Source organism: Meleagris gallopavo, chromosome 7 (genome assembly GCF_905368555.1).
Source record: "Meleagris gallopavo chromosome 7, MGAL_WU_HG_1.1, whole genome shotgun sequence".
NCBI lineage: Eukaryota > Metazoa > Chordata > Aves > Galliformes > Phasianidae > Meleagris > Meleagris gallopavo.
Window position 1 is genome coordinate 34,421,099 of NC_139410.1, and position 13,787 is coordinate 34,434,885.

Below are 13,787 nucleotides of genomic sequence, written 5' to 3' on the forward strand. Positions count from 1 at the left end.
TTCACGGCAAGAGCTTGAAACATAAGAGAAATGAAAGGGCTAAATAATTGGTAATCCATAGAAATAAATCACATTATATAATAATGCCTTATCACATGCTGCACATTGCTAACTCTCCTTGATGTAATTACTTTTAAGAAGCGCACGAGAGCCTTTGTAACAACTCGCTTGCTCTTCTCGTAACTGCATCAGGTAATGAGAACAGCCACTGTGGCTTCAAGAAAGAGAAATCTCTGCAGAAATATCACAGATGTGACCACCGTCAATTTGCCATGCCCATGGCCCACATCCATCAGTGCCACATCCCTGGCTCTGGGACACTTCCCTGGGCAGCTGTGCCACTGCCTCACTGCTCTTTGGAGAAGGAGTGCTTCCTCTTGTCCAACTTGAGGCCATCACCTCTCCTCCTATTGCTCTCCTAGGGGGGAGGTAATGAGGGAGGAGACCCCAGTATGGCAGATCAGACTGTTCCAGGTGCCTTTAATGTAGGGAGCTGGCTGAAGCTTTAGGGTAGCACATGAGGCAGGTATCTCTGGCAAATGAGGAAATATGGCCCCAAGCTTTGTTTTTTCCAGATGCCGATTCACGGGTTGCACCCTGACGGCCTCCTCAGCACTGCATCCCTGTCAGAGCTTCGCTCTGCGCTGCTCTGCTTTTCCTCACACAGTATCAGGGTACTAGAACGGCGGGGAATAAACTGCCCTTTGCCAGCTCAATTAACAGATTGAAGAAGAACAGCTTCACAGCCATCCCTCTTTGTTCCGTCTGGGGCAGAAAGCAGCCGCGTCCATCGGTCACGAAGGCCGGGCGCGGCGCTGCGGGCCGAGAGTCGCGATGAGGGCGGGGGGCGCGGACTCCATTGCCCGGCATGCCGCGCGGCGGGCGGGGCCGGCGTACTGCGGAGCGGCCACAAAGCCCCGGGGGCGCGGCGGGGCGAGGCGCCGCTCCTGCAGCCCGGCAGCCGCGCCGGGGCGGGAGGCGAGCGGGGATGTGCGGCCGCTGCCGGCTCTGAGCGGCACCGAGCGGCTCCCCGCCTCGCCCGGCCCCGCCCCGCCCCTCCTCTCCCGCCGGCAGCGGGGCGTCTGCGGCACCGGCACCTGCCCGGCGGAGGAGCGCCGCGCAGCGCGGAGCCGCCGAGATGGCGGATCCCGCCGAGTGCAGCATCAAAGTGATGTGCCGCTTCCGGCCCCTCAACGAGGCGGAGATCCTCCGCGGCGATAAATTCATCCCCAAATTCAAAGGCGAGGAGACGGTGGTCATCGGGGTGAGTCGTCCCTTCGCGGGCGCGCGTTGTGGCCGGGGGGTCCTGGCGGCGGAGGTTGGGGGGGTGATGTCAGCGATGTTGCGGGCTCTGGGCGTGCTCGCACCGCGCTGTGCTGCGGCGGCGCCGCGGGGAAAGTTTGCGCGGGCGGCGGGGGGGCGGACAAAGGCGGCGGGGGGCGATCGGGGACGGGGCGTCGTCGGCATCGCATCCCGCCGCGCTTCCAGCCTTGGCTTCCGTAGCCCACCGACGTCGCCCTCAGTGCCGCAGCCCCGCGGCTCTGGGACGCCCCCAGGGGCGGTGTCCCCCCTCTCCCCCATCGGGCCGTACCGCTCTTTGGAGAACGAACGGTTCCTAGCTGGACCGCTCCGTTGTTCCCAACATCCTCTGAACGCTGTCCGGGTGCTCCCTGTGTGCCTGCGCTGTGGGCGATGCGTTGGTTTCTCGGCCCGTGCCTTTGTGGGGCTATTTGAGGGGTTTCTCTGCTGAGGTAAAGCAGTGGCGGACCGACACAGGGCTGCTGGCACAGGGCGCTCGAAGCGAGGTAACGGTGCAGAAAGCGATGCGTCGGTCATATGGTTTGTGAGGATTCTTATTAAAACTTCACATCTATTGCAACTTTCACACAGAAAAAGCCCTAAAATAATTGTTTTTTCGTCGTTGTTCTGCCGTAAGCAAGTCGTTTGTGGGCAGGAACAGCTAACCACCTCCTCTCCCTTCCCTTTTACCTCAGCCCTTTCCAGCTAGGCAAGGCAGCGCTCACAATGGGCTGATCTCATCGGGTATCAATCCCTGGGAGGAGCGGCTGCGGCACCGCCAGGGCCTTCAGCTGCCATTTGCTTCACATCTTCCCTCTTTCCGCCTTAAATAAACCCTCGCGCGTATTAAAAGCCGATAAAAATACTGAAATTTAACATCCCCTTAACGGTGTCGCTGGTGGTGGAATTTGGGTTGCTTCCTTTGCGTGCAGGTACGTAATGCACGTCTGTGAGTCAGGAGTTTGTTGTGTGGGTGACAGCGACTGCACTGCTTTGAAAAAAGTATTTGTCGTGGAGGTGGGAGGTGATTGCTTTTCTCCTGCTCAGGAGTCCTGCTCAGGGCAGGGCAAGGGAGGAGGCCTCAGTCTGCGGGCTTCCGTCTGAACGGCAGCGTTGCGGTCTGAAAGCCCTCAGAACCATTGCACAGGATGGGAACAAACCAAAACCCAGAGCTGTTTTCCCATAGCATTTGGAAAACACTGCATTGCAGATTTTACTTTTTGTTGCAGAAAATGTTGAAAAGAAGGATTCTGTTATAATAAAGAACGAAGGAAGCTCGTAGGAATTCTCTCATCCTATCAGAAAAACTAAAATCTGAACGCTTAAAGGAAATATCTATCTTTTTTCTTGCACGAAAGTGCAAATGAAGTTACTTCTCCTTCCCTAAAGCATGACCGTGGGAGATGCTTTGCTTATGAACCTCTCACCACCATCTCCCATTTTCTTGATGCCTCAAGCAAGTTTTCCAACAACAACAGAAGATCAGAACTCAGCGTTTATTGACAACAAGCTGCAATGGAGGAAGTGTAACAGCGGGTTTGAGTTTCTCTTCCACATCAGGAGCGAAGCTTTCTGCAATGCCTGAGTTCATTTATTTAGGAGTTCCTCATCAGGAAGGCCTTGCAGCTGGGCTGTGATCCATGGTTGTACATCCTTGCCTCTTCCATAGGTGCTTTGATCGTGGGTTGCAGGGAGGTGTGGGCAGGGTAGGAGGGCTAAAGTGCCTCGCTGAGTATTTTCTGTGATAAAGGAAACAGGCAGGAGAAAAACACAAAATAAGTGTATTTTTCTACTTAAAATTTTGAAGTAGAATAAAAGCCTTTAATACGCATCTCATCTTTAACCGTGGCAGCAAAAGGTGATGGTGGTAAATGCATGGCTCTCTTTTGCGGTTAGCTCCACCATAGTCCCAACAGACTGCAGCTTCATTTTATGTTTCTGCTCCTCTGCAACCTCAAGGTGACTTTCTGATTGATTGTGTTGGCTGACGTTCCTAGAAATGTGCTTTCCTTGCTGGCTTACCTTCTCCAAATCTTACTGGAGCGCGTGCAGCCATTTGTCCCAGCAAGCAGCTTCAGCAGGCTTCTAATGGTGTCTCCTTCAACGCCTCCCCATCCCTGGCTGCTGTCCTTCATGAGCACCCACACACAGGGGAGCTGGAGGGCTCTGTGCCCAGCGGGTGCATCTCATTTTCGGATTCATGGGGAGCCCCCTCTGCCCCAGTGCTGAGCTGACCAGGCTGGACTGATGCCCCTGGGGTAGCACGGTGTGGGGCAAGGCAGGGCTGCCTGCTGCAGAGTGGATAATGCTGCTGCTCACCCATGAAGTGTTTCACATGGCTCACCATTGTGCTTAAGGAAATAAATCATCACCTGACCCGCAGCTCCGTGGTCCTTGTGGTTTAGGAGTGCTGTGTTCTGTGAGGTAAAACAAACCAAAACTGGCTGACTTGGGATGGAATCTGAGCGGTATTTTGGATGTAAATGGCGTTGCTGTTTACGGTGTTGTTTTGCAGACAGGTTATGGGATATTTGGAGATGTTTACCTTTTATTTCTTGTGCATCAGAGTTGATAGTAATGTAAAAAAGTCACATTTTTAAGCCCCTCCTGTATGGAGATCCCTGTAGGCTGAGAGCAGCTGTAGTTAAGAGACCTTCAAACAAACCATGACCCAAAGCCATGGTAGCAAACGAATTACAGCTTTATCAAAACCCAGAGAATATGGTGAGAACCTACCCTGTGCTGCGTGCCTGTTCCATGGGCTGTGGTACGTGGTGCTCCTGACAAAGGCAAGCATCCATCCCTGCCTCGTGGTGCACAGGCAGTCTGTTTGCAGGGGTTTGTTCGTGGCATGTCTATAAATACCTCCTACAAAGCACTCCTGCCAGTCTGATGTCGAATGCAGACTGAGATGGGGCTTCTGCCTCGCTGCAGGATGTTGCAGGGGATATGTAGCACATCATTCCCCTAGGAGAACCTTTATCTATCTGGGTGCTTGATGCTGGCCCTGTCCCCCACTGTCTTCGGTCAGCTTTCCAGCTCTGCTGAGCACTGCTGCTGCACTGAGGGCTGAGCACATTTTGTAGGAAAGCTACTGCAGGGCGCAGCTATGGGATGCTGGTAGCTGGCATAGCTAAGTGTGGTGTTGTACGGAACTGATGGGATCCAAAGGCACCGAGAGCTGATGGATTCTTTTCCAGGAATCTTTCCTTTCCCTCCGCACCACAAGCTTTTCCCACACCCAGACATGAGTTGCAGCAATCTCTAGCCTGCTGCCTTTTGCTGTTATACGGACAGATGCACCATGGTGTGCTGCGCTCGGTCCCCGTGACCACAGACTGTGCTGCTTTCAGGTCAGGCTGTAGAAGCAGCAGCACAAGACTGACAGATCTAGAACTTTGTGCGTGCGTGTGTGTTTTGGGGGGTGATTTTTCTTGGTAGCTTAAGCTGCTCATTATCTCAGGAAGAAGATAGATGATAGTATGTTTAGTTTGCTTCGGAAGCATCAATGCAACCCAGCTCCTTCCACGGGGCTAGGATGTCCCTTCTGTACCTTGCACAATAAAGGGTTTTATTTGCTGCAGAACTGCCCTAGCAGCCAGCCAGAGCTTGTATGCTGAGGTTGCTTTAAAAAGAGGAATTGTTTTCCTAAGGCATACAGCTGTGCTTCATATCTCCTTCCAAAAGCTTGTGCAGAAGGTGGTGGTCATGGGGCACTGAGAGAGTATGCACGCCTCGTTTTTTGCTGGCTTATAGCACAGCTGCTTACTTCTGTGTTGATGGACTGGGTTTGGGGGGTTCCATTTGTATGTGTTTGACAGCAAGAGAAACATGGTGTGAAAAGTAGCATCTACGTATAGGTGATGGTGCTAGGAAGAAGGTCGTTTAATCAACATACAAAGTTTATTGTTTTCACCAGAGCAGTTTCCCACTGGTGTTTTCTCAGAGCACTGAAGGCTTTTTAATGTGTTCTTCTTATCCTATCTGGATATCCTTCTCTCAAAATATCTGTCTTCCTTCTGCCTACCTGTTCTGTCAGAAACACAGATTGCAAATGACAGCTTTGGAACTTAAAAATATAGATGCTATATTCATAGAATCATAGAATGGCCTGGGTTGCAAAGGAGCACAATGCTCATCCAACCCCCTGCTGTGTGCAGGTCGCCAACCAGCAGCCCAGGCTGCCCAGAGCCACATCCAGCCTGGCCTTGAATGCCTGCAGGGATGGGGCATCCACAGCCTCCTTGGGCAACCTGTTCCAGTGCCTCACCACCCTCTGGCTGAAAAACTTCCTCCTAATATCCAACCTAAACCTCCCCTGTCTCAGTTTAAAACCATTCCCCCTTGTCCTATCACCATCCACCCTCACAAAAAGCCATTCCCCCTCCTGTTTATCTGCTCCCTTCAAGTACTGGAAGGCCACAATGAGGTCTCTCTGCAGCCTTCTTTTTTCCAAGCTTAACAAGCTCAGTTCCCTCAACCTTTCCCCATAAGAGAGGTGCACCAGCCCTCTGATCATCTTAGTGGCCCTGCTCTGGTCCTGCTCCAAGAGCTCCACATCCTTCCTGTACTGGGGAATATTCATGAAGGTAGGTTTTCAAACATGGACTTGTATCACTGTATTGATGCCATCTTGTTTGCTCCGGTAGCTCCTGCAGACCTGCTCATGTTAGACCAAGGCCACTTTGGTGCATTCAGCAACGTGCATCTCTTGCTCCAGCTGGGTTGCAGGCTTTGTTTTCCTCCCGAGATGCAGTGCTTAGTCACTGCTGTTTGGGCTCAGTCCTGGAAGTGCCTGTTCCATCTGATACCATCGGATTGCCTGGCGGTTGGGAAGACTGGGAGTGCTTCTTTTTCTGCATCGCTGGAGGTGATTTCTGTGAGGCTTCCTACCCAGAGGAGGGCTGAGGGTGCAGTGAAGGAGTGATGTGCGCTTCCATCTCCACCTATTGCTCCAGCTCTTCAGGCTGTGCCAGGAGAATGCAATCCATTGCAGAAGGTAGAGCAGGGGGTGAAAGGCCAACTTAATGTCTCTGCTACTAATATGCTTTTCTTGTGTCAGTGTTGAGGAATTTTTAGGAGGAAGGGATGCTTCCATAAAAGCAGAGACGAGTTTTTGGAAGAGAGAATAATTCAGTTTAGTTTTTCTTGACAGTTGTTAACAGGACTGCTGACACCCTCAGTGTTACCTTTGGTGTCCTTTCCATCATCACTGAAGCAGCCTCCATTGGGCTGTGTTTAATTCCAATCTGGTTCTGAAATACCTCATTCATCTCCCATCACTGACACATTCCTAGCTCTGCCAGAGGTGTGTGGGCTGCCAGAGCAGCAAGTGTGTCCAAAATTCCACACCTGCAGCTCCCACAGCTGTGCTTTCCTCGGGGTGGGCTCTTCTTTCTGCTGAGGATGAGATTAAATAGCACTTAAAAAGTTGTGTTACTGGGAATCACTTGCAAGGAGGGGTGACTGCTTGGGCTCACCTTGTGTATATAGGAGCAGCAAAGGGATCCAGAGCTGCTCAATGTCTGCTTGATGCTTTTGGCTTCACTGCAGCACTGCTGAAGTTTGCATTTCTATCTCCACGGGAAAGTTCCAGCTGCTTAGCATTGCTTGCCCAGGTGGTGGCTTTGTGAACAAAGCACCTTGGTCAGGTAGCTTTAGTTGTTGATTTGGAGAATGAAAATGCTGCATACTTAAAACCACATTTAAAAAACCCAATATCATCCTAAATGGGGTGCTTCAGAATCTTGAAGGTGTGGAGCATGGTATTGCTGATGGATTCCTATCCTTAGTCATCTGTGGGAAAGAGCCAAGCCATTTCTAGGCATTCATGGCCTCTTTGGATCCTGGCTTTTTATGGGAGGTTCTGGAAATGCGTGTGATTGCTATCGAATTCACATTGTGATATTGATAATTGGTCCCATGGCAGCTTCAGAACACGTATATTATCAAATTATGAGACAGACCCTAATTGAAAACAGGAGCGTTGGATTTTCTTTCCCCCCTGAGAAATGAGTACTCCGAGATAAGAACTTAAATATTTAATAGTAGTCCTCTTAGATGCGTTTGCAAGAAGTGAATCATCCTTTCAGTGCCTCACTGTCTGCTGAGGAACTTCACCTGCTGCCTCATCGTGGTGCTGGGCTGTGACATTTCTGCTGCATGAGAAGGATGCCGTACTGAAAAACATATTATGTATATTAATTGGCCCAAAGACATGTGATGACTTTTGCTGAACTCCAGGATACAGTGTTTTTAAATCCGTCTTATACTTGCACTCACAGCTGTCGTTACGACACAGTCTTTCCCATTTAATTGTCCTTGTAGCAGCCTATAAAGTAGCGAAGACCTCTCGTTTTGGAGATGGAAAGCCAACTTTTGGGTTGGGAATCTATGCAGAGGTCAGACTTCTGATACACAGGCATCACATGCTGACTGCCAGAGCCTTTCTCCGAGTGCAGAACGTGTAGGAGACCATTACCTGCATTGGGGTAATTGGGTTAGAGACCATTTTTAGCAAAGCTGTCAGCAGAACTCAGTAGTTGGAATCTCTTTTCTCAGCTGTGCAGCTCTGAATTGCTTGAGCGTCTGTTTAGAGGCCAGCAGTGGGATGTGGGCAGCACTGCGACTTCTCACAGAGCGCTGCCATTTTCTGTTGTCCACTCGGATTTTTTGGAACAGATCATCAGCACTCAGGAAGGTTTGGGGCTGTTTTTGAACACGTTGCTCTGTGGTACAAATAGCTGAGCCAGCTGTGCTTGCTGGCACAAGAGCATGCTGAGGGAGGCGCGGGATGCAGCTGGGAGATGTATTTCTCTGCCTCTTTGTCTCTCTATTGGAGCAGCTCATAGCACACAGTCCTGTTCCCACCAGAGCAGCCTGTGTCATTCAGCTGGGGCAGAACTTCTCTGTATGCGTTCGTATTTTCTCACTGCTTTCCAGGTCAACCACAAATACCTAGTAGAAAACATATTTGCTTGATTACTTTTCACTTTATGGTATCGTTTACGATTTAACTTCAAAGGAAAGTAGTTCAGTGATGCAAACAAGCCTTAAAGCAAGGTTCATCTTGCTATTCTGGAGCGCATGTGTATATACTTGAAGAAAATGTTTGTTTCTGTTGGTGATAAGGGATTTATTCTGTTCATTCCTGCCTTTGTGTGCAGCCCAGATTTTCTAAGTATTATCAAATAGTCACCCATTAAAAAACTGGAATACTCCTTCCATCTCTCCTCTTAGTTGGGTTTGGAGGTTTATATTTCATGGTTGCCCGGTGCTGAAGGGTGGATCAGCATGGCTAGGGTCACCTGATGGGCAGGGACAGATTCTCAGCTGATGAGCAAAACTCAGCTCATGGCTCTGAGTCTTATTCCCAGGCCACGTATACTCTGGTTTTGCCTGCTCTCCTTTCCCATGAAGTTACAGAATCACAGAATGGCCAGGGTTGGAAGGGACCTCAAGGATCACGAAGCTCCAAGCCCCTGCCACAGGCAGAGCCACCAACCTCCACGTTTCACACCAGCCCAGGCTGCCCAGGGCCCCATCCAACCTGGCCTTGAACACCTCCAGGGATGGATGGGGCATCCACAGCCTCTCTGGGCAGCTGTGCCATCACTTCACCACTCTCATAGGAAAGAACTTCCCCTTCACATCCAGCCTAAATCTTCCCTCCCTCAACTTCAAACCATTTCCCCTTGTCCTGCTGTTATCCACCCTTTCAAAGAGTTGATTCCCCTCCTGTTCGTAGGCTCCCTTTAGGTATTGAAATGCTGCAGTGAGGTCAATGAAGTTCCTTGAGCCCAAGCTACTCCAGCAACGTGGTGTCATTTGGAGTTGTGAGGGTTTAAGAGATTTGGGGAGCTAGGAACTGTAAGTTGGATAAACAGTAATGTTGGGGAAGTAGAGACCTTTTTGGCTTCAGTACTAAGGATGTGAGTTTTGATTGGAAATGGTGCCAAGTGATGAGCTTAAGGGTAAGCAGAGCTGCTGGAGGTTGAGGTCTGCTGGCGGAATGGCTTGTGTCTACTGCACAGGAGCTGGATGCCAACAAAGGCCTTCGTGATTATTTTCCCACCCCTTTTCTGCCGGCTGACAATCCTGTGTCTGGTGGGTTTTGTTCATTTCTGATAGAGAGAAATAGAAATCTTTATTTCCGTGAGAAGCATAGGTGCTGGGTTTGTATGAGTTGACCCACAGGCCGTGGCCCATTTTTTGTCTCGCTTGCTGCACTGGGTCAAGAAGGAGCACACGTGCTTTTGCTCACATGTGTGGGCATTGCTGTGGTCCCTTTTGTGCCTCGTGAACGTTGTGAGGGAATGCTGTGTGACAGACCAGATTGTCCCCTGCTTTGAAGATTTGGGAATTGCAGAGGGAACATTTCAGTGTTACTAAATCTGGTAATAGAATTACTGTCAGATAACGGAAGCCAGCATTGCCTGTTTCTTGGATAATTTGCAGAAAGTGGGGCTGCTCTGCTGATCTCCTTGGTGTGCTTTACGAGGGATGTGCTGTATATGAATAGCGTAATACATTTTTAGCTACATTAAAGTCACAGGATGGGGTTATGAGCCAAAATATGTGCTACTGCACTTAAAAAAGCAAAAATTACATGATTTTTATTCATGCTTTCTGTGTAACTGAGCTATATTGTGAGCAGTAACACAAACAGAACCCAACAACTCATCCCTGCAGCTTGTTTACTGTGGGACATAGGCGTAGACATTCTCATTACCAAACGCAAAGCTGTTTATAATCAGTTCCATTTGAATTTTGAACAAAATTTGAACAACACTGAACTTCTTCACCACAGACTCAGATGATCAGCGATCCAAATTATGAGATTTGGACACACCACTTAACACTGTGGGTTCTAGTTTTTCCTCCAAATACTGAGATGAGTCGTATAAGGAAATCAGTGTGATAAGCCAAAAAGCAGAAGCTTGTTGGTTTTAAGCCCACGGGTGGGATTGAGCTGGTTCCTCTTTATACAAAGGGAGCAGGAATGGAAGCCCTGGGTGAGCTGGCTTTGTTGGGTGGGCTTTGTGCCTCCCTGGGGACCGCTGCCTCCTCCATCCTCCACCTCAGCTTTGTGAGAAGGCCCACCTTGAACTGGGTGAAATGGCAGAGGAGAGGAAGTTCCAGATAGGAAAGGATGAAAGAAATCAATAGAAGTGTTAGCAGAGCAAAGAGAGGTCGGAGATACAGCAATGGGAATCAAAGCACCTGATGAATCGCTGCAGCTCCTGCGCGTTCCTTCCTGGCAGATGCTAATCTCACTCCATGTTCCTGTGTAATCAGCTTTTAGATGTGCATTTTGCTTGTGGAGCGAGGAGCTTGCAAGAGGAAGCAATTATCTGCCCAGGTGCTGCAGTCGGTAACACCAGCACGGAGAGAAATGGTGCTGGGCAACAGCTCCTCAAAATGGCTGCACGAGTGCATGGCATCGCCTTGGTGAGGGCTGCTCTCCGTCCACGTTATAAGAGGTTTGTTGCCAGGAGCAACTTGTCTGCATTACTTGGTGACAGGGAAATTGCTCTGCCTGCAATTGGAGCTTCTGTGGAGCTCTTCCATGCTCACACTGTAGCTTATAAGGGGATGTCAAGGTGCACACGATACAAATCTGGGCTACAGCCAGGCAAGCTGCAGGATAGGAGGTGGTGCTAGCACAGCTGTGCATCACATACCTCTACAGCTGTGACTCCATAAAGCACTGTGCTGTTTGCTGCCCTTGCAGTTCTTCTGCTAGTGTCACTTTTCAATGGAGAAGGCAGAAGAACGTGCAGAATGGTTGCTGTACTTCTCCTATGTTAATTCATAGAATCACAGAATGGCCTGGGTTGCAAAGGCCCACAGTGCTCATCCAGTTCCAACCCCCTGCTATGTGCAGGTCACCAACCAGCAGCCCAGGCTGCCCAGAGCCACATCCAGCCTGGCCTTGAATGCCTCCAGGGATGGGGCATCCATGACCTTCTTGGGCAACCTGTTCCAGTGCCTCACCACCTTCTGAGTGAAAAACTTCCTTTTTAATTGCATTACAGGAAAGGAAGCTGACGCAGAGCAGGGATGATGTTTCTGTTGCACCTTTCTAGTAAACTTCCAAGCTCCCAGCACTACTGGGTGCTGGGGACCCAAATTTGGTTTCTCTGAGATAAGGAAGCAATGTCTAAGTTGTTGTAGTAGTTTCTGTGTGAATCAGGAGCACAGCCAGCAAGGTACCGAGGGATAAGGTTTGTTTCCTGATCTCAGTGAGCGCATTTGGGGATGGACATTGGTGTCTGTTCTCTGTCCTGGGCACAGCTCATTGTGGCTTTTGGACAAGCTGAGATTTTTTTCAGTTTGTAAGAACAGAGGAAAATAATCTACAAGAACAATTTCTGTTGCTTTTTCTGCAGTTTGTGGTTCACACAACAGGGCAGAACTGTTCTCATCCTCTTAATGGAACGTGCTGAGCCCCCACCTTCAGTGCTGTGCCTTGGTGCGACTCTGGAAGTTGCAGAGAAGCTCTGTGGATGCACAGCCCAGCTGTAACTGTGACACTTCTACTCTTGTGAAATGCTTTCTCTGCAGAACAAACCCTGTACAATGCAGGGAGTGCAAGCATCTTGTTTGTTTCTCTTTGCCACTATATATATCCAGCCTGGTGGGACACTCCAGCACCAATGGTGTGGTTTGTTCGCTGATTCCCTTCAATCCTTGCTTTTGCAGAGCATGCTGAAAACAAAGCTGTTATACGGATCAGTGATGCCCTCTCATTTAATTTTGACCTCTCCTGACCTGAGTTGGATTTGAATCTACAACTGACAGCGCTCAGTATCCCATTACTAATCTCCTGAGCCATCCAGCTCCCCATAAATCTGTAAGTGATATGTTTAACAGAGTGAAGATTAACACAACGCTGGCACAGCGGAGTGAAGATGCAGCCATGTCTGGTCCTGGAGCTGTGGAGCAGCATCTTCCCTTTGCTTTGTTTCATGTTCTGAATTGTCTGCCTGCCTTTTGGGGGCTTTGGTGGCATGGTACAAATGCTCCTGGGATGCAGAGATGCTGTGCTCTCCTGATTTATTCCTGTAGCTCCTCACCCATGGGATGTCACTGCCTGGATGCTCTCCCATTGCTGCTGTAGGGAGCTGCCTCAGGGTATCTTTGATCACCTTATTTTTAAGTTACGAGCTTCAAACTGGGGTGCTTTTTTTCTGGAAAGTTTTGGAAGGTCAGAACCTCACAGGACTTGGAATAGTGTGTGCCAATTGCCCTTGTGAGATTCCTATTTAGTTAAGAACCTCTGACGCAGAGAGGAGCTGCAGCTAAAATGCAAATGACAGCATTTCAACGTTAATTTAATTAAGCTTGTCTGTGCTTTGCAGAAGTGAAATGAGTAGGTTGTGACGGTAGCTTTGAATAGGCATGTAGAGGTCTATTAAATTAGTTAGAGCACGTTAATTTGAAGTAGTAGCTTTCTGTTACGGTGCAGCAATGCAGGCTACCTGGAGATTGAGAGGGATCATACTGGAGAGGGAGTCCTGCTCTTCCCAGCATGATACAGGAGCATACATCTCACATTGTATGGTAGAGCTCAGAGGCCTGCTGAGGCAGTAGCTAAAATGCCTTGCCTGAAGAGCAGGGAATTATTCTACTTAAAGCTTAGCTTTCAGAAATGGAGAAGTGGAAGTGTTATCTTGATTTTTTGGGCATGATGCTCATCTTGAGCCGGTGCTATGCAGCCAGTGAGCTCCTTTTCCCACGAAAATTCACATCTGTAAAGACAAAGGTGCTTCTAACCAAGCTGCAGAGCGTAACACCTCTATTCCCAAATCATTTGTGTGCCATTACGTAAGCAGTTCAGTAAATGCAGCCCAAATCCACCAGCTGCCACGTGGGCTGCTGAGCAGTGCACTGAGATTCCGAGAGCGTTTGGCTCCACTGTGCAACACAGCCAGGCCATGCAGAGCTCAACATCTGTGTGCTGCATTGCTGGAGCCACTGGGGCAGGTGGAACGGCTGGATGCTGGCTCCTGGGGCCTTCCTTCATCCCAGGCCATGCTGCTATGCTGATGATGCTGCAAGCAAACTGGTGGCCCTCAAGTAAGAGATCCCTCTTTCTGTGTTGCATGGGAATGGGGTAGGTGCTCCTGATGCATCCTGCACGGCCCTGCATGCCTGCAGTGCTCTGGAAACAACCCAGAGCAGAGCTGCTGCTCAGCTTAGCCCTGGTCCACTAACAACCAGGAGAATCTGGGGTGCTGATGGGCCTGGGAGGTGCTCACGCTGCTTCTCTGTGTTAGCTGGTAGCATCCCATCCTAGCAGGAGTGGTGGAGAGCTCTGCCTGTGTGTACCTCTTTGCCCAAAGTGTTGCTGAAGGGTGTTCTTGAACAGTTGGCTTTGTGCTGGGATATCCTCATGTTTAGAATGCATTTGTTTGTTGTTTTTTTTTTTTCTTTACAGAATGCATTTTCCAGGTCGTGCATCTAAGGGGAAAGAGAAGCTGTTA

At 49.7% G+C, this 13,787-nt stretch overlaps 1 protein-coding gene across 2 annotated transcripts in view; it reads left to right on the plus strand.

Moving 5' to 3' along the window:
* Window positions 1-881: 881 nt before the first annotated feature.
* Window positions 882-13,787, plus strand: part of KIF5C (kinesin family member 5C) — a 67,652-nt gene continuing 54,746 nt past the window's right edge. For both annotated transcript variants that reach the window (XR_014884372.1, XM_085228157.1), the window contains exon 1: window positions 882-1,264. Coding sequence is in view for 1 of the 2 variants with exons in the window: in XM_085228157.1 (XP_085084283.1) it covers window positions 1,139-1,264 (126 nt within the window). In the remaining variant the exon portion in view is untranslated. The remainder of the gene's footprint in view (window positions 1,265-13,787) is intronic.